At 44.0% G+C, this 26465-nt stretch overlaps 2 protein-coding genes across 2 annotated transcripts; both read left to right on the forward strand.

The window, feature by feature from the left end:
* The first annotated feature begins 510 nt into the window (after nt 1-510).
* On the forward strand, nt 511-7921 carry CCR8 (C-C motif chemokine receptor 8). Its single transcript, XM_012770189.2, has 2 exons — nt 511-607; nt 4786-7921. Exon 2 carries the CDS (start codon nt 4799-4801, stop codon nt 5864-5866), a length of 1068 nt encoding a protein of 355 aa, XP_012625643.2. The 5' UTR covers nt 511-607; nt 4786-4798; the 3' UTR covers nt 5867-7921.
* Nucleotides 7922-17093: 9172 nt separating this feature from the next.
* LOC105874499 (acyl-coenzyme A thioesterase THEM4-like) lies at nt 17094-25297 on the forward strand. Its single transcript, XM_012770407.3, has 6 exons — nt 17094-17513; nt 20120-20321; nt 21569-21713; nt 22867-22977; nt 24466-24590; nt 25060-25297. The coding sequence occupies exons 1-6, from the start codon at nt 17394-17396 to the stop codon at nt 25080-25082; spliced, it is 726 nt and encodes a 241-aa protein (XP_012625861.2). The 5' UTR covers nt 17094-17393; the 3' UTR covers nt 25083-25297.
* The last annotated feature ends 1168 nt before the right edge of the window (nt 25298-26465 follow it).

A 26465-nucleotide genomic window follows, 5' to 3' on the forward strand; every position in this document is an offset into this window, starting at 1 on the left:
GTTTTCCTGACTTGCAGATGACCACCTTCTTGCTATGTCCTCACGTGTGTCTTCCTCTGCTTAGAAGGACACCAGTCTTCTCGGATTAGGGCCTTACTCTTTTTTTTTTTTTGAGAGACAGAGTCTCACTCTGTTGCCCGGGCTAGAGTGCCGTGGCATCAGCCTAGCTCACAGCAACCTCAAACTCCTGGGCTCAAGTGATCCTCCTGCCTCAGCCTCCCGAGTAGCTGGGGCTACAGGCATGCGCCACCATGCCCGGCTAATTTTTTTCTATCTATTTTTAGCTGGCCAATTAATTTCTTTCTATTTTTAGTAGAGACGGGGGTCTTGCTCTTGCTCAGGCTGGTTTCGAACTCCTGAACTTGAGCGATCCTCCCACCTCGGCCTCCCAGAGTGCTAGGATTACAGGCGTGAGCCACCGCCTACAGCCTTTGCCAGGTGATTGGGTGAGAGCTTGCTTCCTCTCTCTCTGCTCACTGTCACTCGTGTGAGGACACCTTCAGAGGAGCTACTACTCACCGAACTGCACATGCACATGAAGGTGCACAGACTCTGAGAAGAAGGAATTAGCAACACTGAACTCTCCAGAACAAAGGCTCTAATTAAGGTATGTGTTTTAAGCATGTATGGGGAATGAGTAGGCAGGGACACTTTTATATTTTGGGGGGTAGACAAAAAGAAGACCAATATTTCAGAGGTCTGGGCACAAGAGGTGAACTTTTTTTTTTTTTATTTTTGAATTTTCTCAGACCCCACAAGCTCTGCACAGGTCTTAATGGCTGCTCATGGCTCTGGGTGAGGGGGAGAAAGTCATGCCATCTTCTCTGCAGGGTGTCAGGAGGGAGTCAAAGCTCCTGTAAGAGTAGGACGGTTGATAAGAAAAGGCATCTGAGGGGATCTGTCCTCAAACTGAGTGCAGTGCTGCTATCAGATAACCGAAGGACATCTGGAGATTGTTTTCAAGGAAGGAAGTTGGTAAACCAAACATTTCCAGCCTACCCACAAGATATAGAAATATGAGGGGGAAAAAAAGAGTTTGGGGGCAGACAGATGTGATTTCAAGTCCTGGCTCTATTGCTCTCCCTTCTGTGTGACTTCAGGCACTGAATTGAACTCTCTGAGCTTCAGACATAATCCCAACTCCAGAAGTAGAAAGGAGATATTAGTGCCTGGTTCACAGGGATTTGTGATGAATAAGTGATGCATCTAAAATTTTTGGTCCCCTTTAATAAATGGTAGGAATATTATTAATGCTTTCCATGAATTTTAATAATGAAAAGATGGAGAAGTGTGGATTGGGCATCATCAGGAAGGAGCTGGGTTGAGGATCTGCTGTTATTCTAGCATGTTAGGAGAGCAGAACAGAAGGAAGGTGAAGTAAAAATTGTCTTAAAAAAAAATAACTGAAGGCCAGGCACAGTGGCTCACTCCTATAATCCCAGCACCTGGGGAAGCCGAGGTGGGAGGAATTCAAGACCAGCCTGGGAAAAATAGTAAGAGACCCCCATCTCCACAAAAAAATAAAAAATAAAAAATTAGCCTGGCATGGTGGCACATGCTTGCAGGCATAGCTACTTGGGAGGCTGAAACAGGAGGATTGTTTGAGCTCAAGAGGTGAAGGCTGCAGTGAGTTTTGATAGCACCACTGCACTCCAACCCAGGCAACAGAGCAAGACCCTGTCTCCAAAAAATAAATAAATAAAAATAAAAAATAAAGTGAGAGACAAGTAGGAAGGCAGATGCAAAGGAAACTATTGTTTCTAGATATAACTGGCAAAAAAAGGAACCAACTTTATACTTAAGAAACTATCTTATTTAAATTGACTTTGGGTACATACTTAAATAAAATTAATATCTTTTTTTTTTTTGAGACAGAGTCTCACTTTGTTGCCTGGGTTAGAGTGCCATGGCATCAGCCTAGCTCACAGCAACCTCAAACTCCTGGGCTCAAGCAATTCTTCTGCCTCAGCCTCCTGAGTAGCTGGGACTAGAGGCCTGCACCACCATGCTGGCTAATTTTTTCTATATATTTTTACTTGGCCAATTATTTTTCTTTCTATGTTTAGTAGAGACGGGGGTCTCACTCTTGCTCAGGCTGGTTTCGAACTCCTGACCTTGAGCAATCCGCCCAGCCTCAGCCTCCCAGAGTGCTAGGATTACGGACGTGAGCCACTGCACTCGGCCTAAAATTAATATCTTTAAAAATTAGCTGGGTGCAGTGGCTTGTGCCTATAGTCCCAGCTACTCAGGAGGCTGAGACAGGAGGATCACTTGAGCCCAGGAGTTGGAGGCTATAATCCTCTGTGATTGAGCCTGTGAATAGCCACTGTACTCCAGCCTTGGCAACACAGTAAGACCTACTCTGTAAAAGAAACATCACTTGCTTGTTTAGCATTTGAAATTATAGAAAGGTGGCATAGTGGATAGGGAAGTCTGAATGTAAAGCAAACAAATGCCTTGGAAAAATAAAATGTCTGGACTGAAATTGCATTGAATGTATATAGCAATTTGAGAAGAATCATCATGTTTTACATGTTGAGTCTTCCCTTCCAGGAATATAGTATATATTTCCTTTTAATCATGTCTTCTTTTATGTCTTTCAACAATGTTTTATAATTTTTTTCAGACCTGAATTGCAATTTATATTAGGTTTATTCCCAGTAATGCTAGTAATTTTTGTTGCTAGTATGATTGGGATCATTCTTCTATTGCATTTTTAAAATTAGTTGGTTTTGGAGCTTAAGAAAGTAATTAAAAGAATGAATTGAACTTCTGAGTATCGTGCAGATATATCTCTAAAACAATAAGCAAAATGCAAAATGAGAAACATGATATCATTTATATAAGTCAAAAGTAAACACATACACAAATATATATAGTGTATGGATACATATAAGTAAAAGTACCAGGGAAAACTGTTTCGATTGATACATATCAAATTGGTGTTTTCCTTTTTTTTTTTGAGACAGAATCTCACTCTTTTACCTGGGTGAGTTCTGTGGCATCAGCCTAGCTCACAGCAACCTCAAACTCCTGGGCTCAAGCATCCTACTGCCTCAGCCTCCCAAGTAGCTGGGACTACCGGCATGTGCCACCACGCTGGGCTGATTTTTACTATTTTTTGTACACATGGGGTCTCACTCTGGCTCGAACTCCTGAGCTCAAATGATCCTCCCACCTCACGGAGTGCTAGGATTACAGGTGTGAGCCACCATGTCTGGCCCCAAATTGGTTTTAATGATTGCTTCTAGCATATGGGAATTAGTTTGTGTAGTTAAAGGGAGCTTTAGCTTCATCTCTACTGTGAAGGGAAGGGAAAGGAAGGGGAAGGGAGGGGAGGGAAGGGGAGGAGAGGGGAGGGAAGAGGAGGGAAAAGGAGGGGAGGAGAGGGAAGGGGAGGGAAAGGAGGGAGAGAGAGAGAGAGAGAGAGAGAGAGAGAGAGAGAGAGAGAGAGAGAGAGAGAGAGAGGAGAGGAGAGGAGAGGAGAGGAGAGGAGAGGAGAGGAGAGGAGAGGAGAGGAGAGGAGAGGAGAGGAGAGGAGAGGAGAGGAGAGGAGAGGAGAAGAGAAGAGAAGAGAAGAGAAGAGAAGAGAAGAGAAGAGAAGAGAAGAGAAGAGAAGAGAAAAAAATAAAAAGAAAGAAAAGAAAAAAGGAGGGAGGAAAAAAAGAAGGAAGGGAGAAGAACCCAAAGAAAATATGACAATATGTTAGCAGTTGCTAATTCTGGATGATGGACCTATAGGTATTTATGTTTTCTTTGTAAATTTTGGCTTTTGTCACCCCACCTAACTCCCCTGCACTACCTTGGGCTGCCACAGCAAAATATCATAGACTGGGTGGCTTAAACAGCAGAAATGTATTTTCTCATAGTCCTGAAGGCTGGAAGTCCAAGACCAAAGCGCCAACAAGGTTGGTTTCTGGTGAGGCCTCTCCTTCTGGCTTGCGGATCACCAGCTCCTCCCTGTGTCCTCATGCGGTCTCTTCTGTGTGCACAAGGAAAGAGGAAGACAGTTCTAGCATCTCTTTCTCTTCTTGTAAGGACTTTAGTCCCATCAGATTAGGGCCCCACTTTTCTAACCACATTTAACCTCAATTACCTCCTTAAAGGACTTATCTCCAAACACACTGTGGGGGAAGGTGTCAATAAATGAATTTGGAGGGGACACAATTTAGTTCATAACACCCCCATGACTTTTTTTTCCCAGCATATTATGGGGGTACAGATTTTAAGGTTTCAATAGATGCCCATCCCCCCCCCCGCAAGTCTGAGTCTCCAGCATGACCATCCCCCAGATGGTGCACATCTCACTCATTATGTATGTATATACCTATCCCCCTCCCCCCTCCCACCTGCCCAATCTCCTATTACTGTAGTACCTATGTGTCCACTTAGGTGCTGCTCAGTTAATACCAGTTTGCTGGTGAGTATATGTGGTGCTTGTTTTTCCATTCTTGGGAAACTTCACTTAGTAGTATGGGTTCCAGCTCTAACCAGGAAAATATAAGATGTGCTATATCACCATTGTTTCTTAGAGCTGAATAGTATTCCATGGTATACATATACCACATTTTATTAATCCATGCTTGGATTGATGGGCACTTGGGCTGTTTCCACAGCCTTGCAATTATGAATTGTGCTGCTATAAACATTCGAGTGCAGGTGTCTTTTTTGTAGAGTGTCATTGGATCTTTTGGGTAGATGCCCAGCAATGGAATTTCTGGATCGACTTTTTAAAAATAAAATCTTTTTAAGGAATGAATCTCTTTTACATGTCTCTGTGACCAGGTCCCCTGCCTCGATGGATTATACACTGGAGCCCAATGTGACAGCAATTACTGACGACTACTATCCTGGTATGTTCGCAAGCCCCTGCGATGGGGAGCTTACCCAGAGGGACAGCAGGTTGCTTCTTGCCATCATTTATTGCCTTCTGTTTGTATTTGGCCTTCTGGGAAACAGCCTGGTCATCGTGGTCCTCGTGGTCTGCAAGAAGCTGAGGAGCATCACGGACGTGTACCTCTTGAACCTGGCCCTGTCCGACCTGCTCTTTGTCTTCTCCTTCCCCTTTCAGACCCACTATCAGCTGGACCAGTGGGTGTTTGGGACCGTGATGTGCAAAGTGGTCTCTGGATTTTATTACATTGGCTTCTTCAGCAGCATGTTCTTCATCACCCTCATGAGCGTGGACAGGTACCTGGCTATCGTCCACGCCGTGTACGCCATAAAAGTGAGGACGGCCAGAATGGGCACAGCCCTGAGCCTGGTAGTGTGGCTGACAGCCATCATGGCCACCAGCCCACTGCTAGTATTTTACCAAGTGGCCTCTGAAGACGGCGTCCTGCAGTGTTACTTGTCTTACAACCAGCAGACTTTGAAGTGGAAGATCTTCACCCACTTCGAAATGAACATCTTGGGCCTGTTGATCCCGTTCACCGTTCTTCTGTTCTGCTACCTTAGCATCCTGCACCAGCTGAGGAGGTGCCAGAACCACAACAAGACCAAGGCCATCAAGCTGGTGCTCATCGTGGTCGTTGCATCTTTACTCTTCTGGGTCCCATTCAACGTGGTCCTCTTCCTCACGTCCCTGCATAACATGCACGTCTTGGATGGGTGTGCCCTGAGCCAGCAGCTGATTTATGCCACCCATGTCACAGAAACCATTTCGTTCACTCACTGCTGCGTGAACCCAATTATCTATGCTTTCATGGGCGAGAAGTTCAAGAAACACCTCTCAGACATACTTCAGAAGAGTTGCAGCCACATCTTCCCCTACATCGGAAGACAAATGCCCAGGGAGGGCTGGGAAAGGCCGTCGTCCTTCCACCAGCACTCCTCCCGTTCCTCCAGCATAGACTACATTTTGTGAGGATCAGTGAAGAGGAAATATCAAAACGCTTTCTTGAGTAGCACGCTAGCAGCAGTGAACAGAGGGGTGGATGTGGAAGGTTTTCAGAGTTTAGCGTGAAGGACGTTGTCTATGCTGTCGCCACCACTTGGAACGGTGACTAAAGACACAGTCGTGCCTGCCTGGCACCATCTCTGAACTGTGACTCTGTTCAGTGATGATGATGGACAAGGTGGTGACTTCAAAGGATTCTGTATGGCAAGTGAGAAAAAAATGACGCCTGACCTCCTTACATATACACAAAATACACCTTCAGAGTCCATTGGTATGCTGGAAGAAGTGGATATTGAAAAGTTTCGAACATCGAAACGAGCCTCCAGTTGTGCATTCATTGACTGATGGTGAAACAGCCAAAACGGTTCTGAATTGAGACGACTGTAATAATAGCGACAATGGAGATGACATTATTTACGCTGCAGAAAACGTGCCTGTAGACAACGTGGTGGAAATATGTGATGGGCTTACCGAAGGACTAGAGCAGTGCACATTCATAACAGAACAGGAAACCATGTCAGTTTATAAAATCAAAGAGAGACTTCTAAGACAAAAACTGTTGATGGGGCAGATAACTCTTGTTACAGTCCGGAGCAAGAGAAATAACCACCGAGTCAAATTGACAGGTCTAAAAATGAGTCTTCATAGCTGGCCAGCGGCACACCCTCTGACCCGTGGTAGCCAGGTTCAGAGTGTGGCCCCAAATGCCTGTTTTACAAAGCTTATATACCCTCCACCAAGGCACCATTGGTGACATTAAGCATACAATTGGAACATATTGGTAATACTTTCCAAGCCTGGGGGGGGGGGTCTGGGACCTGCCTCAGACCACCTGGCCGGATTTTAACAAACAAGTTGAGCAAAGCTATAGTTACAGAAGCAGATAGCATGGGTTAAGCTTAAAAGTATTTTTTCCCATTGAGTAACATAAGTAACAGAGTAACATAAGCAACATAAAGCTTTACTCCCCAGCTGAATAATCAATCAGTTACATGTTAATTGCTTTGTTTGTCCCTCCTTCATCCTTTCGGGCCCAGTTTTAAAGGTAACGGCTACTTCCTTAACCAAAATGGCTGATTCTCCTAACATGGCTGAACAGATGCTAAGGTGGCGGGCTGCCACCCTCTGGGGGAAATGTTTTAAATGCCATACAATGGAGTGGCTCCTCATCCCTAGAAGACCCACTTCCGAGTCTCTCAACTGCGTCTGATGTTTCTTCTCATCTAAAAAATAAAATACAGTGTACATAGCATCGAAGGTGGAGACCGGAAACCTGCCGTTGTTAGTTGTTGCTGCTTAACAGCTGACACAGGTATTCTGCTGATGCGACTGTGCTGCTTAGTTACCCAGAACACATTATTTTTTATTTTTTCACTGTATTAATGGTACTGTCATTTTTTTTTTTTTACTTCTAAGTACTTACGTGTGAATAAATGTAAGGAAATGATTGTTTATCAGGAGCATAGAAATTCAGGGTCAGAAATGGTGGTGATGTCGGACAATGACAGATAATCCACATTATCTGACATAATGGCACCTTGGCTCTCTGATGGCTCAGTGTACACAAACTTTGTTTCTTGCACAAAATTATTAAGAAGGATGTATACTATTACCTTTAGCCTATGTGTAAAGGGGTATATGAAACACAAATGGATTTTGTGTTTAGACTTGGGTCTCATCCCAAGATATCTCACATGCAAATACTCCCACATCTGAAAAAAAAAAATCCAAAATCTGAAATACTTCTGGTCCCAAGCATTTCAAATAAGGGATATTCAAGCCGTATATTAAAGTCTCTGGGATTGTGGGTTTGTCGATTTTTTTCATTTTAATTCTGCTATTTTTTGCAGTATATATCTTGGAGCAATGTTATTAGGTGCACGCAAAATAGGATCGTTGCGCCTATTTTATTGAATTGACTCTTTTATCATTCTGAAATGCCTCCTTTTCTCCAGTAATACTTCTTAAGGTCTACTACGCTCATCATTAATAGAGGCGCACCAACTTTTTCTGGATAAGTGTATGTGTTGTGTATCTCTGTATTCTTTTATTAAACACTTTAAACCAAACTGTTCTCCTATATTTAAAATGTCTCTTTTGTAAGCAGACTTTAGTTGGACTTTTTTCCCCCCACAGAGAGAGAGGGGTTTTTATTGCCATGAGGGTACACAGTCTGGCTCCTCACAAGCAGGCCTCAGGTTTGTAATCTAGGCTTCCAGGGCAAAAACCTGGGCTCTCTGCCTCACCAGTCACTTTGCTCCCGTCACTTCCTGACTGCCACACCCGTCTCCCCCAGTGCATCAAGCCAGGGTGTACTCGTAGCGCAGACCATCTCCTGATGGAGAAGGTGACATGGCCCAGCACATAGACCCTCACATTCGCACAATATTCCAGGGTCATTTATGTCCCTGCACACATCAGCATTGGTGTCGCTAAGCAGTCCGAACACTCGGAGAGAGTTGGTTTATTCCAAGCAGAAGCCAAAGAGTACCACTATCTGTATAAAATACAGTCTTTTAAAAATCCAGTCTAATAATCTCTGTCTGTTACTTGGAATGTTTAGTCCATTTACATTTAATAAAATATATAAAGCAGACCTGGGGGGAAATGGCAGATTAGTGGTGGCCTCCAGGCTCACTTCTCCCAGAGAAGGAGGCAAAGAACTCGGACGGCTACCCGGGAGTGGACCCTTCCCGTCCCGCCCCACTGAGAACAGCACTGTGAATCTGCAGAGAAACAGTGTGAGACACGCACAGCAGGAAAAAGGTGAAAGGGAGATACGTTCGCAAAGACTGGAGAGTGCAAGGAATACAATAGGGAATAGAGTGCAGCGTGGGGGGCTGTGCCTGTCCAGCCAGCACTGTGTGATCTGACCCACAGGAGGATGCCCGGCTCCCCCGCTGACCCCCACACCCACTCAGACAGGGACACGCCTGAAGTCGGTGCAAAGTCGTGGCACAGGAAGACAGGCTCTGTGGAGAGGACACAATAGCAGGAAACATTTTGAACTTTCCGGTGCTCTGTGCTGGGACTGCATTGGGCTGGGGAGGGACTGGTCTGAGCAGTTACTTCCTGCAACCGCACAAAGGACTTTGGAGACAGGCATCTCGCCTCTGGTGGGCAGCAGGACCAGAGCACAGGAGGTGAACGCCATAAAGAGGGCTCTGCCCCTGGAAACCACTGGTGATTTAGCTGGCTCAAGGTGGGGCAAAAAGCCCAGGGCCCTCTGCTAGGCAGGTGTCAGACTGAAGGACTGTGATGCAGAGGTGACAGCTGGTGACCTGTCGATTCAACCCACCAGACCAGTTTCTGCCAATTCTTGAGTGCTCTCCCCTAATGCTAGTTGCACAGGGTGGGTTGCCGCCATCTTTGGGGTCTCCAACCCAGAGATGCAGCTGTGCATGGCAGTTTCAGGCAACACCCCATGCCAAGTCCAGGGACTTTTGTACTGGACAAGGCAGACTTCACCCTTGGATGTGGGGAGAAACAAGAAGAACCATTTTCTCTGTGCAGCTGGCATGAATCTGTGGGACCGTGGTGCTGAAAAATAGTTGGTGGCCTGTTGATTCTGTCCAATGGACTGACTTAGGTCACCTAAAAAGAACATAACTCTAGGGCTTGCTCTCCAGGTTTGGGTGGCCACCAGCCTTGGGGTTTGTGGATAGGGAAGGAAAAACCTGGCCAGAGACCTCAGCAATTGCATCAATTGACCCCTCCCATCAGGAGCAGCCTTCCAAGTGTGGAGAAAGAGCCCTAAATAACACATTAATAGCTCCCCCTAGTGACAGGTCAAGCAACCATAGAAGCACACACACCCAGGCTTGTTTGTGTGCACCAGCTGCGATCTATCTTACCCCTACCCCCACATTAAGGAGAATAGGATCCAAGCAACCCTCAGGAGTGGCAAGGCCCCTCCCAAAGATCAGAGCATTTGTATATCCCATTCAGGGGACCAGAGTCTACCACAGAGACATCAGATTATTGGCTCCTCCACACAAACTACAATCAACAACAGAGAGTGTAACCCAATAGTTTAACACAGTGCCTTCCATCTCAAGCTATTAGAGGGCAGTGGAGTCATACCCACTAGGGCAATCCACCACCTTGGAGCTTAAGCTGGAAACCAAACTCACTGGTCTCCATTGGCAAGAGGTGAAGATAACAGGTCAGAGGTAACCCAAATTGTTAAAATACCCCTAAGGCAATACAGGACCAATGGTCTCTCCCCAGCTCTATCAAGGAAGGACCACTGGGGACTTAAACCAGTCCTAGCATGCCATAAACCAATCCTAGCACACCCAGTTCATGACCAAGAAGCCTGATGAGAAAGAATCAGCAAAATAACACAGGAAACATGAAAGATCAGAGAGAAAAGCCATCCCCAAAAGAAATCATTAGATCCTCAACAATGGATACTAACTTTAAAAAAATTATTAAAATGACAGAGGAAGAATGCCCCATATGGATCGTAAAAAACCTCAATGGAATTGAAGGGAAAATAGAAACTCAACACAGAGAAGCCACCCAAGAGATACAGGAAATGAATGAAAGGTTCTCTAAAGAAACTGAAGTATTATCAAAGAACCAAACAGAAATACTGGAAATAAAAGAGGCATTCAAAAAACTACAGAACACAATGGAAAGCCTTAAGAATAGGTTGGATCCTGCAGAGGGAAAGAATCTCAGAGCTTGAAGATAATGCCTGTGTGCTAAACAAATCAGATGAAGAAAAAGAACACAGAAGCAAGAGACATGAACAAAACATACAAGAAATGTGGGATTATGTAAAGAAACAAAACATAAGAATTATAGGCATCCTGGAGAGAGAAGAAGAAAATGTGCAAGGGCTGGAAAATCTATTTCTTGGAATAATGGAGGAAAACTTACCTGGCCTGGCCAGAAATCTAGATATCCAGGCACAGGAAGCACAAAGAATCCCTGAGAGACTCAATGTGAAAAGACAATCACCACATCACATAGTTATTAGGCTGGCCACAGTAAACATGAAAGAGGCAATTCTTTGAGCAGGAAGATGAAAACAACAGAAAACCTACAAAGGAAAATCTATCAGACTAACTGCAGACTTCTCAACTAAAACATTACAAGCCAGAAGGAACTGGGGATCCATCCTTAATCTTCTAAAACAGAATAATGGCCAACCTAGAATTCTTTATCTGGCAAGATTAAGCTTCATATATGAAGGAGAAATAAAGACTTTCCTAGACAAGCAATCACTGATGAAATTTGTGAACACCAAAGCTGCCCTTCAGGAAGTATTTAGACTTGCAGTATACACTGAACAGTGAAATAGACACCCACAATGGCTCAACAGGTAAAACAAAACAATAAGAATTTATCAAACAGTATGAACAAAAATCTCTCCAAATATCAATTCTCTCAATAAATGTGAATGGCTTGAATTGTCCATTGAAGAGACATAGACTAGCTGGATGGGTAAAAAAAACACAAGTCAAGTATCTACTGTCTCCAGGAAATGCATCTTATTCACAAAGATGCTTTCAGGCTCAAGGCAAAGGATTGGAAAACAGTCTTCCAGGCAAATGAAAACCAAAAGAAAGCTGGGGTAGCTATTCTTATGTCAGATAACATAAACTTTAAAACAACCAAAGTAAAGAAAGACAAAGATCATCACCATGTAGTGGTGGAAGGAAAAATCCAAGAAGAAGACTTAACAATTCTTAATATTTATACACCCAACACAGGAGCATCCAGATTCATAAAGCAAACCATGTTTGATCTAAATAACATGATAAAGAGTATGCCATAGTAGCTGGGGATTTCAACACCCAACTGACTGAACTGGATAGATCTTCCAAGCAGAAAATAAGCAAAGAAACAGTGGACTTAAACACAGCTCTAGAACAATGGGCCTCACAGACATCTACAAAACATTCTACCAAAATAAAACTGAATATACATTCTTCTCATCAGCTCATAGAATTTTCTCTAAAATTGATCACTTCCTAGGCCACAAATCAGATCTCAACAAATTAAAAAAAATAGAAATTATATTATGTATCTTCTAGACCATAGTGGAATAAAATTAGAGATCAATTCCAACAGAAGCACTCACCACTTCACAGAGTCATGAAAATTAAACAATCTATTGCTGAATGACTATTGGGTTAAGGAGGAGATCCAGATGGAAATCAAAAGATTCTCCTAACTAAATGATAATGGGGACACAAGTTATCAAAATCTGTGGGATACAACAAAAACATTCCTGAGAGGAAAACTAATACCTTGTTTCTCTCAAAATTAGACCTACCCATAAAATAAGCCCTAGCAGGATTTCCAAGCATTTGCACAATATAAGCCCTACCCTGAAAATAAGACCTAGTGATGGGCGTGGCTACACAGCGTATCTGCACAACCCATGCATTTCGTCACGGAGCGGTAAAGAAGATGAGCAGCCCTTCTCATCTGCCCCATGAGAGCTCTATTGCTTGACATGAGAGATTGGGGCCAATGGTTCTAAAGGAAATAGAGTCACAAGAAATTTAGGATGGAATTTGGGGTTTGGAGAATTATGATGATGTTCCAGAAGACAACTTAACTATATTTGAATAAATGTAGATTGTTGTACCGTACTTAAAAAATATAAAACGTCCCCTGAAAATAAGCCCGAGGGTGTCTTCTTGAGGAAAAATAAATATAAGACCCTGTCTTATTTTCGGGGAAACACGGTAGCATTAAATGCTCATATCCAAAAGACAGAAAGTTCACAAATCAATAAACTAATAAACTGTCACACGGAATTGTAAAAGGAAGAGAAAAATCAATCCTAAACCTAGTTGAAGAAAATAAATAATTAAAATCAGAGCAGAACTAAATGCAATTGAGAACAAAAGAACTATACAGAAGATAAACGAAACCAAAAGTTAAACAAAACCAAAACATAAACAAAATTGACAGCCTTCTTGCTAGATTGACAAGAACTAGAAAGAAAAAGACTCTAATAATGTCAATTAGAAATGAAAAAGGAGAGTTCACTAAAGATATCACATAAATACAAAACATTATCTTTGAATACTATAAAAATCTATATGCCCCCAAACTATAAAACATAGAGGAAATGGACAAATTCTTAGAAACATACAACCTTACTAGGCTTAATCAGGAAGAAATAGAATTCCTGAACAGACCAATATCAAGCACAGAAATTGAAGCAGCAATTAAAAATATTCCAACAACAACAAAAAAGTCCTGGAGCAGATGGGTTCACACCTGAATTTTACCAAACTTACAAAGAAGAACTCATACACATACTGCAGAAATTATTCCACAACATTGAGAAGGATAGTATCCTCCCCAATTCATTCTATTAAGCCAATATAACCTTGATACCAAAGCCAGGAAAGGACACAACAAAAAAAGAAAACTACAAACCAATATCCCTCATGAATATAGATGCAAAAATCCTCAACAAAATCTTAGCAAACCAGATCCAACAGCACACCAAAAATAAGTCATCATGACCAGGTGGGCTTTATCCCAGAGATGCAAGGGATATGCAAATCTATAAATGCAATTCACCACATAAATAAAAGCAAGAACAAAGACCATATGATTCTCCTAATAGATGCAGAAAAAGCATTTAGCAAAATTCAGCACACTTTTATGATAAAATCTCTTAACAAAATAGGCATAAATGGGTCATACCTTAAAATTATTAAAGCCATATATGATAAACCTACAGCCAATATCATACTGAACAGGGAAACACTGAAAGCATTCCTGCTTAGAACTGGAACCAGATAAGGTTACCCACTATCTCCACTTCTATTCAACATAGTGCTGGAAGTCCTTGCCAGAGCCATCAGGGTGTCCAAATGGGGGCAGAAGAGGTCAAACTCTTACTCTTTGCTGACAATATGATATTATATCTAGAAAATCCCAAGGATTCAACCAAGAGACTCTTGGAATTGATAAATGAATTCAGTAAAGTCTCAGGATACAAAATAATGCACACAAATCAGTGGCATTCATATATGTCAATAACAGTCAAGCCAAAAATCAAATCAAAGACACTATACCTTTCACAATAGCATCAAAGAAAATTAAATATTTAGGAATATATTTAACAAAGGAGTTGAGAGACCTATATAGGGAGAACTACAAAACACTGAGAAAAGAAATTACAGAAGATGTAAACAGATGGAAAACTCTACCATGCTCATGAATTGGCAAAATCAACATTGTTAAAATGTCCATACTACTTATTAATGCACATAATTAATGCATAATTAATTACATAATTAATGCACACCCTATTAAAATACCATCATCATTCTTTACAGATCTAGAAAAAATAACTCTACGCTTTGTATGGAACCAGAGAAGACCTTGTATATCCAAAGCAATCTTAAGCAAAAAGAGCAAATTGAAAGGCATCAATTTACCAGATTGTAAGCTTCACTATAAGGCTATAGTAACCAAAAAAGCATGGTATTGGCACAAGAACAGAGATATAGACCTTTGGAGCAGGACTGAGAACCCAGATATAAAACCATCCTCATATTGTCATCTAATCTTTGACAAAGCAGACAAAAATAAACACTGGGGGAAAGAATCTCTATTCAATAAATGGTGCTGGGAAAACTGGATAACCACATGCAGAAGATCGAAACTGGATCCCCACCTCTTACCTCTCACAAAAATGAACTCATGATGGATAACAGACTTAAAACTAAGGTATGAAACCTTAAAAATTCTAGAAGAAAATGTTGGAAAAACTGTTATAGACATTGCAGCCTAGGCAAATAATTTTTATGAAGAATACCGCCAAAGCAATCACAGCAGCAAAAAAATAAGTAAATGAGACCTGATCAAATTAAAAAGCTCTTGCACAACCAAAGGACACTATCATTAGAGCAAATAGACAACCTACAGAATGGGAGAAAATATTTGCATGGTACACATCTGATAAAGGACTGATAACAAGAATCTATATAGAACTTAAGAAAATTAACAAGAAAAAATAAATAAAAATCCCATCAAAAATTGGGCAAAGGGCCGGGCGCGGTGGCTCACGCTTATAATCCTAGCACTCTGGGAGGCCGAGGCGGGCGGATTGCTCAAGGTCAGGAGTTCAAAACCAGCCTGAGTGAGACCCCGTCTCTACTATAAAAAAAATAGAAAGAAACTAATTGGCCAACTAATATATATATATAAAAATTAGCCGGGCATGGTGGCGCATGCCTGTAGTCCCAGCTACTCGGGAGGCTGAGACAGGAGGATCGCTTGAGCCCAGGAGTTTGAGGTTGCTGTGAGCTAGGCTGACGCCACGGCACTCACTCTAGCCTAGGCAAGAAAGCTAGACTCTGTCTCAAAAAAAAAAAAAAAAAAAAATTGGGCAAAGGATATGAACCAAAACTTTTCAAAAAAAGACAGAATAATGGCCAACAAAAATGTAAAATAGTGATCAATCTCTAATCATTAGAGAATTGCAAATCAAAACCACAATAAGATATGACCTAACTCCAGTGAGAATGGTGTTAATCCAAAAGTCCCAAAACAACAACAACAAAAGTCCCAAAAGTCCCAACAAGTCCCATCCGCTGGCACGGATGTGGAGAGATAGGAACACCCTTACACTGCTGGTGGAACTGCAAATTAGCACAGCCCCTGTGGAAAGTAATTTGGAGATATCTCAAAGAACTAAAAATAGAAATACCATTTGATCCAGCAATCGCACTATTAGGCATCGACTGAAGAAAAAAAGACATTCTATAATAAAGACACCTGCACTTGAATGTTTATGGCAGCACAATTCACAACTGCAAAGATGTGGAAACAACCCAGTGCCCATCAATACATGAGTAGATTAATAAAATATGACATATATATGTGTATATACATACATATATATATATATACATATATATATATATATATATATACACCCCATGGAATACTATTCAACTACAAAAAACAATGGTGATTTAGCACCTCTTATATTATCCTGGATAGAGCTTGAGCCCATCCTTCAAAGTGAGGTATCACAAGAATGGAAAAACAAGCACCACATGCACTCACCATCAAATTGGTATTAACTGATCAACACTAATGTGCTCACATGGAAGTAATATTTATTAGGTGCCAGACAGGTGGAAGAAGGGAAGTGGGGGAGGGTAAATTCACAACTAAGGGGGAAGGGCACACTTGTAGCTCTGGCTTGGGCGAGACAAAGCATTATATGTAACCAAAATGTTTGTATCCCCATAATATTCAGAAATTTAAAAAACTAGAAACTAAAAGAAATAATATATATCTATATCTATCTCTAAAGCAACAGCACAAAAGGCCAGAGGGGATAAATGGAGAAGTAGATGAAATTAAACATTTGTATGGTCCTTGCATTATTTAAAAAATCTTTAAAGTCCTAATTTAAGATTAACCATAGCAGGTTAGAGATGAGTACTAAAATTACTATGACAACCAGTAAAAAAAAGTACAAGAACATGTAACTAAAATGCTAATGGAGAGAAATGGAATTAGAATAATACTTAACACAAAAGAAATCAAGAAAAGAACAGGAAACAGATGTGACAAATAGAAAACAAACAGCAAGATGGTAGAATTGAACCCAACCATATCAGTAACAGATAGCAACCGATAGCTCTCATATCACTGAGTTGTTAAGCCAACCCTAAAACCTCCTACCTCTAGACTCCTTTTCCTATGATTAAGGTAAAACCAGAGGCATGACAACTCACTGAAATACGTGATCCTAAATTGGATTCTGGATTGCAGAGAAAATGCTATGATGGACAGCTTGGGGACAACTGGTGAAATTTGAATTTGGACTGTATGTGAGATCATGTAAGTATTCAAAGAGACAAAACAGAGAAACACTTAGAACAGTGCCTGGGATATAGAAAGCACGACAATTAATATTACCCGTCATTACCTACAGGATGTAAGCCCCATCTGTTTTGTTCACAGCCATATCCGCAGAGCCTGGAACACACAATACATGCTTAATTAATATTTGTTGAATGAATGAACGAATAAGCTGTGTTCCTGCAACAAGACAGAGCTAAGAACTAGGGCGAGGTACCCACGGCCAACTGTCTTCACACGCAGGGACTGACAGTGTTCACTCTGGTTCCTAGTCATCGTTGGTTACCCCGGTGACCCTTGGCCTGCAAAACATTCTAAGATTGATCCAATTGTTCCAGGCACCTGGTTAATACAACCAAAAATCCCTCTGGGAGCTCTAAAAGTCAAATGCATTTGTAATCTACTAACTCACAATTACTTAATACCCCTTCTAGTTCTGCTCCTCCCTGCTTCGCCTGGCAAGGGAAGAGGGAGTGGACTGTGCTGCTGTCACCTTATGTGGCCTGCCCATAAGGCGACAAAGACAGGCTGTGATTGGCTGAGGTTGAGCCTCGGGCCAGTGCTCATTTACTACGAGGAAGGCTGGCCTTTGTGAGTAGGTTCAGTGGGCATTTCTTGGCTGGACATCATGCTGCAGAGAGGTCTCAGGTGGCTTGTGGGGCACCGACAGGCCGCACCCCTTCTCCAAACGCTGGCCGGCCAACACCTGCCACCCGGGTCAACCTGGATGCCAGCCCAGCCCATCAGCGTGAGTATCCTCATTGCTTGCCAGATGCCGGGCAGCAGAGGCCAGACGTAGATTCTCAGAGGGAGAAAGCTGAAAGAGACCTTAGATATCATCCAGTCTGCTGCTCTCCTATGACAGATGAGGAAACTGAGGCCTGGAGATGCAAGTTGGCCTGCCCAAGGCCACAGCAGTTAGTGGCAGAACAGAGACTTAGGGCTGGGGCTCTTGATCCTTAGAAGGTTCTCATTCCACTTGGCTCTATTATCCTATATTGGGGGTGGCACTGTCAGAGTGAGGCTGTCCAGGGCTTAGAGACAGTACCTAGAGTTCCCCACTCTCACTGTGTGGCCACGTTGTGGTTTCTCCTGAACATTTCTGATGTGGGGAAGTTAGGTTGCCAATCCTAAGAGCGGGCAGAATGGGGAAAGAAAATCTGAGCAGCGGCAGCTCAAGGGATAGCAGTAATCACATTTTAATAAGATATTTTCTGGATTAAAACAATAGTAGCCAAAATTAAGAATAAATGGTGTGCAAATTAAGTGCTAATAAGCAGCACCAATTAGATGTCATCCCTTTTCTATTTTCATGAGAAACCACATCCCCCCAAAAATTTGAGTCCAGGCTTTGTTTAATATGATCAGCGCTAGAAAAAAACTCCTTGGGCTCACCTAGAGGAGGAAGAATTTTTCTGTTGGATTCAGATGAAACTAACATCTTGGAGAGCTTGCTCTGGCATGTGCTGAGTTAGGTGCAATCATATATCACATATATCAGGTGGTATTCTCATGTTACAGATTTGTAAACTGACGCTGAGCACAGTTAAGCGACAAGCAACAGTTAAGTGCAGTGTGTAAATGAGATGAAGTTTTGAAGACTGAATTCCAAAGCTAGTCTACCACCAACTAGCTCACAAGAGAAGAGATCCCTGCAGGAGGGTAGTAACAATCTCGATCTTTCTTGGGTATTAGGTTCTCCTCACCCCACCCACCTCCTTCCCCTACCCACGCACATACTTAAGAGCCTGTCTGTAAATAATTGAAGAATCTGTATATCTTTCCATCTATTTAGGTAGAGAAGGGCATGTGCGGGGAACTGTGAATAAGCTAGATAAATGAACCAGAAAAAGTAGAAACTGGACCAAGAATGGCTGATTGGCCATTTGGAAGGGCTGATTGGCACCAGTGATTACAAACAATAACCAGGAAAAACGTACAAGAAGGTGTTGGCATGTAATAGATTATCCAAAATTCCTGGTAGTGTGGAGAAAAATCTAACCTGCCATTCTGCTTCTGTAAACTCTGCTCGCTCAACCCTACTCCCTCCTCCGCCGGCGCCACTCTGTAACTCCCCAGCCTTTAGTCCTTGGAAACTACTGACCAAGATTAGAAATTAGACATGAGCTCATCTGGTACATGTTTGTGCAAGGTCAAAGCCCATGAAACTTTCCCCCCACCCTGTGACCCCTAGCCACCTGCGTGTGGTTTCTGTCTATAAAAATCCTAAGGAAAAAAGGTCGGGGCGGCAAGCTTCCTTAGCTCGCTTGCCCCCGCGCGCGCTGGTAAATGAATCCACCTCATGCTATTGCATCAAGTCTCTGGACTCTGAGTTTTTTTTGAGCGGTCGTCTCTCCCCCACACGGGCTGTACATTTCTGCGGCCCAACAGTAGGAGGGCTGGCTACCCAGACTCAATCCTCTCTGTTTGCCAGAAAAAGGAATCTCTGGTTGAGCCTTCCAATTATAATGGGACAGTACAGAGACATAATAAACCAGTCGACAAAGATGAACCGTTTTGGAAGCAGAGCCTGGAGGACTTGTGGGGCAGGAGAGGCACAGTGGAGTTGGAAGCTGAGAGGAAAGAGGCAGGGGAAAACTGTGTCTTTGAATTGTGTATTAGCTAGACTCCCCGGTGTCACTAACGACTGACCAGTTTGCAAGTTCCCATGTGCAAAAAGGGAGTCTTCTAACATGCAAAGCTGATCGTTTAATTTTCCAGCTTAAAACTTTTCAGGATAGGCCAGGCGCTGTGGCTCACACCTGTAATCCTAGCACTCTGGGAAGCTGAGGTGGGTGGATTGCTTGAGGTCAGGAGTTCGAAACCAGCCTGAGCAAGAGCAACACCCCGTCTCTACTATAAATAGAAAGAAATTAATTGGCCAACTAATATATATATAGAAAAAATTAGCCGGGCATGGTGGCGCATGCCTGTAGTCACAGCTACTTGGGAGGCTGAGCCAGGAGGATTGCTTGAGCCCAGGAGTTTGAGGTTGCTGTGAGCTAGGCTGACGACATGGCACTCACTCTAGCCTGGACAACAAAGCGAGACTCTGTCTCAAAAAACAAAAACAAAAAACCAAAAAAAAAAAACTTTTCAGGATAAAGCTGACATTCTTTAACACAGCTGATTGGGCCCCAGGCTTTCTCCCTGGCCTCCTCCTTCCATTCGTTCCCTCCCACTAGACATTCCCACGTGTACAGTTCTGGGAATCTGACATGCTCTCTCCTACCTCTGGGCATTTGCACATGCTCTGCTGGTGAAAACAGGCCTGTTTATTATATAAGTGCTCGAAAGAGTTTGTCAGACTGGAATTGTACTGAGACAGTCCCCTGCCTCTTGTGGACTTTTCAGGTCTCGAGCAGCAGCCACCTCCAACCTGATAAAAAGGATTATTCCCTCCCCAATGCCAGCTGGAGCCCCATCATGGTGGAGATGTACAATGAGCTCATGGAGAAGACTGTAGACGGGTCATGGACAAGACTTCCAGGCTCCTGGCGCTCTATGCAGTTCATTAAAGAAGGAGACCTCGCTAAGATTGCTAAAGCTGTCCCTGGTATGTTCAAACCCTTGGCATCAGGAGTGCTTAACGTGGGCTTGAGGGAGACGCTCATAATCCAGAACTCTTGGTGAAACTTTGTTTATGCATGCATGTCTTCCTCAAGGCAGTCCATGCCCCAGCCCATCTCCTATGCCTCCCGTGTGGCTTGCACGAGCCCGAGAGCCAGGACCAAAGGCAGTCTGGATGTGACTCGTGTGATAGATATTAGTCCCGGACTCATGCGATACATATTAGGCCAGAAAAGGAACTTGGAGGCCACTTAGTTCAACACCCTCATGGTACAAGTGAGAAAGCGGAGGCCTAGAGAGGGGATCCAGTGAGTTTGGGGGCAGAGACTGGACTAGCATCAGGAACTCCTGACTCTTGGTTCAGTGCTCTCTCCACTCCCATCCAAAGTCACTCCTGGCATCTCCTTATGCCTGCCCGTCCCACCTGGTCTCCTGTGTAGACCAGACAGGAGAAGTATGAGTGAAGAACTGGAAAGGAGCGCTGCTTGGGATTAAGGCCCCTGCCTTCACCCTGGTGCGCCCCAGGCAGGTAGCTCAGGGTCTCACGGAGCCAGAACCTGCTGGGGACGGGACACATGCCCCCTCTAGTGGCCAGTTTGAGCTGAGCGTCTGAACAGGTGAGGGGGGGCGGGGCCAGGGAGGGAATGGGAAAGGATGGCAGGGGACCGGGTACAGCAGTAAGAGACAAAGCATCAGAAGGAAGACTCCCAATTTACATACCCAATCTGTCATTAGAAGTCCTGCTTTGAGATCCTGGTAAAAATGCAGGTGTTTGGTAAGTATTTAGAGGCTTCGCTCTAATTAAGGCCCATAAACCCTCCCCATCTACCTTGGAAGCGCACTGCATAGAAAAATCTCACTGAAACAAATCTCATATCTGTTGGGGGTTAGACGAGGGGACATATTTATTTATTTTACAGAAAGGGCTTTCTCCTTGGTGTGCCGAAGTCAGTGCATCTCAGATTAGCATTTCTTATCCAGTAGATAGAATTAGCTGTTTCCTGATTTCATGGGTGGGTCCCTCCTCCCCCCCGACCCTCCCACACTGAGCATCTCTTCCCCTCCCTGGAAGCTGCTCTCCTCCATCAGAGGACAGTGCAGGGCCACTCCAGAGGTGCAGAGGGTTTCCTGAGGACCTCCTCTGGCCAGGTGCCTTCTGCCCTGGAGAGCAGCAGCCCTGGAGGTCAGACTCCGGCCTGAGGTCCCTCCCACTGACTCGACTCTTCTCTCTAGTCCGAATGATAGAAGACGCCCGCCTCTTTCTCAGGATCACAGAGGTGGAGGGACTTGGCTTTGAGTATGTCATCTTCCACAATGGCTCGGAGAAGAAGTGTGTCTGCTTGTTCCAGCCTGGGCCCTTCCTGGAGGGTCTGCCTGGGTAAGGGAGGGAGGGCCATCCCAGCGACAGCTCAAGTGGGCTTTGATTTGGTCAAAGAGCAGGGAGGGGCTGTGAGGCCAGGTGGCAGGCCTGCGGCCGCCTCCAGCAGGTTCTTGGTTACTGAAGTGTGGAGGACAGCACAAGTCTCATTCTACTGGCCCCTGGGCTCAGCCACCCATTCAAGGTGTGGCCTTTTGGCCTCTCCCTGTTAGGGAATTCTTCTTCATTGACGTTCAACAGCCTAAGCTGCAGGGGAGTAAGCAATAGGCATTAAAAATGAGAAATGGTAGGCCGGTTGCAGTGGCTCACGCCTGTAATCCTAACACTCTGGGAGGCCAAGGCGGGAGGACTGCTTGAACTCAGGAGTTCAAGACCAGCCTGAGCAAGAGCAAGACCCTGTCTCTACTATAAATAGAAAGAAATTAGCCAAACGACTAAAAATGGGAAAAAAATTAGCCGGGCATGGTGGTATATGCCTGTAGTCCCAGCTACTCGGGAGGCTGAGGCAGGAGAATCGCCTGAACCCAGGAGTTTGAGGTTGCTGTGAGCTAGGCAGATGCCACGGCACTCTAGCCCGGGCAACACAGTGAGACTCTGTCTCAAAAAAAAAAAAAAATGAGAAGTGGTAAAAACTATCCTTGTTCAGTGCCTGGTGTATACCAGACCCTGTACTGTGAGCTTTGGCTATGTTTATTTAATGCTCACAAAAATTCTTAGAAGGAGATATTATTTTTTTCTATTTCATAGATGAAGAAACATGTGCCCCAAGTGGTTATGTGAGTGAGGTCACGTGATGAGAAATGTGGGATTCAGAGTTAGGTCTCTCTGCCTGCAAAGCCCAGGCAGCTTTCGCTGACCATTCTATTTCCATCTGAGAGGAACCCTGGAGGGAACACAAGACTCATCAGCATTTGAGGTTGAGGCAGGCGGTGGGGTGGAGGGCTACTTCTGCCACCACCCCCTCCTGAGCAGGTAGAACTTGCAGGGGACAGCCTTGCTTTTGTCTTGCTCTCTCTCCTCTGCCCCACCCTGAGTGATGCCGGACTCTGGTCCTGGTTTGTAGGGAACTTGTCAGCATTTCGCCACCACAGCACCTGGCCGTGTGGAGCAGAGTGACTTTACTTTCCCTTTCTCCCCTCATCTGGCCCTGCAGGATTCTCCACGGAGGTGCCCTGGGGACCATGATAGACACCACGCTTTTCATGACAGCGTATAACAGTGCCAATGCAGTCTTCACAGGGACGATGACCATCGTCTTCAAGAGGTCTGTTTCCTTGCTGGGGTTCCAGTTAGGAGTAAGCTGGTGTGGGGTTATTCCACGTGTTGTGATGGAAAGTGTGGGTTCATGCAGCCATCCTGATTGCAAAGAGGAGTTTCTACTTCTGATCTTCACATGGACCAATCCAACCTTTTTAGATGTTCCTTTCTCATCCAAGGACAAGGTAACAAGCTTGAAGATGGTTTATGTGTTCAAACATAAAAATATTCTACATAAGACGATGATGAACTATTTTTGGCCACTTCTGGTTTAGAGAAAGCTGACCAAGGTGCCTGTAAATATTTAAGTCAGTTCGCAAATAATTGCACAAAGATCATTACCTACAATAATGACACCCCCTTACATGTAATTAGCCCTTTATGAGAACTCTTCCATAGACATTATTTCATTTGATCTTTACAGTAATCCTGAGAGGTGGGTAATATCATCTCCAAGTTGACAGATAAGAAAGCTGAGGGGAGTGCACAGCTAGCAGGTGACAAAGCCAGGATCAAATGCAGGAATTGCTGCCTGATTCCAAAGTCCACTTGCTATATGCACATTGCTACTGTGCCTCAGTGGTCTCTTGAGGACACACAGGAAAGAGCAGGATATAGCCTCTACCCTCCTAGGAGGGGAACAAGGTAGATCTGTCAGGGATATATATATATATATATATATATATATATATATATATATGTATATGTATATACAAATAGGGTAGGCTGTCGAGCTGGGAACTCTTGGGCAGGAGCCGGTGCCCTAGTCTTGAGGCAAAATTTATTCTTCCTTGAGTTAGCCTCAGTTTTGTCCTTAAGGCCTTTCAACTGTTTGAATGAGGCCCACCCAGATTATCAATGATAATGTCCTTCACTTCAAGTCAACTTATTACAGATGTTAACCACATCTACAAAACACCTTCACAGCAACACCTAAATTGGTGTTTCATCAAAAAGCTGGGTACTATAGCCTAGCCAAGTTGACACACAAAACTGACCATGGCTTATGAATAGATAGAGCCATTCTACCAAAGATAAAGAAAACCTTTTGTGTGTGGATAGAGCTACTTGATGTTAACCAAGTGGGTTCGGTTCAGCCCTGTGGGCAATTCAGACCAGTCAGAACCTGGGGGAACTGTGAGCATAAAATATGTGCTTATGTTTATAAACTTTTAGCCAACATGTTGCATAAGTGTCCTCATTGGGAAGACAGCAGGAAAACAAGAGGTGCTTGGTTTTTCCAGAAGATGGGGAACTGATTTGTCAAAATGTTGATGGGGTGATTTGTGGTTTCCTGTGATGACAAAACACAAAATGCCACACTGCCTGGGCTTGCTTTATGGCTCATCTTTCTTCCATCATTCCCGACAACTTGGCCCTTGGAGTGAAATCTGAGAAGCCCCCTCTGGCAGGGGCACTGGCCACTCCACTGAGTCATTCGCCTCTCCCTGGGAGACCAGCAGGTAAGCTGCTCTAACTCATTGCTCTCTTGTAGCCCGGTCATCCTTGGCTCAGTGGTGAGGCTAGAGGCAAGAGTCACTGGCACAGAAGGAAGAAAGGTGTTTCTTTCTTGTGAAGCCCAGAGCAGCGACAGGACCACCCTCTTTGCTGAAGCTTCTGGTAAAGCCATTCGAATTCTCTTTTTCCTGCTGTTTGTGCCCATCCTTATGATGAAGACAGTGCCCTTGGAGACTCTTAAAGCCTCTCTTTCAGACTGTGTGTGTTTGGGGTAGAAGCGAATGTTCAAATGGACAGGAGCCTCCATTAGTTTATAGGATAGAGACCATCACAAGACACCCATGAGACTTCTCTGAGAGGCCAATGGGCATAGAGAGGCTTAAGAAGGTGGGCAGGGGATTGGGGGAGGGGATTGTGGCAGCAGAGGGTGCATGGTATCTACCCTCTCACCCCCTACTGGCTTCCAAAAGGTGAAGGTTGGGCTCATTGCTTTGGCATCAGTAGAAAAAAGAATGCTGATCTTTCCAGAAGTAGTGCTGGCTCCAAGCAGGCATAAAGATCTCAGTGAGCTGGTTTTCCTGGAAGCATGGGGAGGGGGGATGACTCACCTGTGTGCTCTTCACCCATCTAGCCATCTTCTTGCAAATGAAATGACACAGACACAAGGCACTGCAAGGCTCATCTCCTGCTCTGGCAGCCAAGAAACAGGAAACCAAAGCCCCCATTGGAGCAGATTCTCTCCCTCCCATTCACCTCCAGCTTCCCACGTGTACTTTTACCTGTCCTTCTTGCATGGTGGAAACTCCTCCAAAAGCTTTCTGTGAATGTCAAAGCTTTCTGTGAGTAAAGTTTTAAGAGAAAGTCATGTATCCAAAGTAACATATGTATATTTCTTCCTGGATGGAGTGTGTCTACAATTCGTGGGGTGGGAAAGCATCATGTAATCCCATCATCCCCCTCAGAACACAAGGGCCACTTCGGGTCCTTGAGGGACTCAACATGTAATTGGGTGGAGTTAGGTCCTAGCAGCCAAATCATCCTTCCCTGACTACAGATAAATCAGAGAAGCCTTGCCTGATATTAATGACCTTGTTTTGAATTAAAGTCACACAATATTTTCACCAGATATTTTTTCCTTTCTTTTTTTCTGAGTGAGGGTTTCACAATCAGTTTTTCCTTTCTTTTTTAATTCGCTCCCCCAACCTGGCCAATGAGCACTGCGCCAATTCCCCCCTCCCCCGCCCGCCCCCATTTGCTGATGGGTAGTGCTCCTTTCACAAGATCATTATATCTCTGCATCCCCACAAACATGGGGTTGGGGAGAAGCGGGAAGAGAAGGGACTGTGGGCTCCAGGGTTGTGAGTGAGTGTGGCAGGAACAGATACGGATGAGGCAAACCCTGAAGTTGCCATTAAAAGCCAGCGCATTTTTTTCTGAGCCCAGAGCCAAGCAGGTACACCTGTGAGGGTGAGGCAGTAGACAGCAGACTGTCACTCTAGGTCCTACCTCTGCTCTCACCCCCGGGGTGGCCAAGAGCAGCCTCTGAAATACTCCAACCCATGATTTCTCAAAAGTAGAAATTCTTGCCTTACGGGAGTGGAGGGAATTAGGTCTCTCTTTTAAAAGAAGTTTTAGCATAGTCATCAACATTGCACAAAGAAAATGAGCCTTGTAGCTTAGAACAAGAGGTAGCAAAGTATTTAATTGCTAGGCAGGTTTGTATTTTTAAAATTGTTTGTACTTTTCTTAATCCTCTTAGGAAATAAAGGGGCCGATTTCTGGTACCTCAGAAGCACATGAATGAAGCCTTAAAAAAATATGACCTTGCTCCCTCAGGCATCAGTATCCTTTTCTGACCTAGAGTTTCTGCATGAAGAATGGATGGTGGAAAGTAGCAAAGATTGCTGTAGTGAACTAAAATAAAATCTGAAGCCCTCCAGCCAACTGAATGGACCCCCTCTTGGCCAAGGGGATCCCAATAATACCAGAAAGCTGAGTTGCTGGCCATGAGAAGAGGGTCAGATAGGCCTCATCATC

This window comes from Microcebus murinus, chromosome 1 (genome assembly GCF_040939455.1).
Source record: "Microcebus murinus isolate Inina chromosome 1, M.murinus_Inina_mat1.0, whole genome shotgun sequence".
Lineage (NCBI taxonomy): Eukaryota > Metazoa > Chordata > Mammalia > Primates > Cheirogaleidae > Microcebus > Microcebus murinus.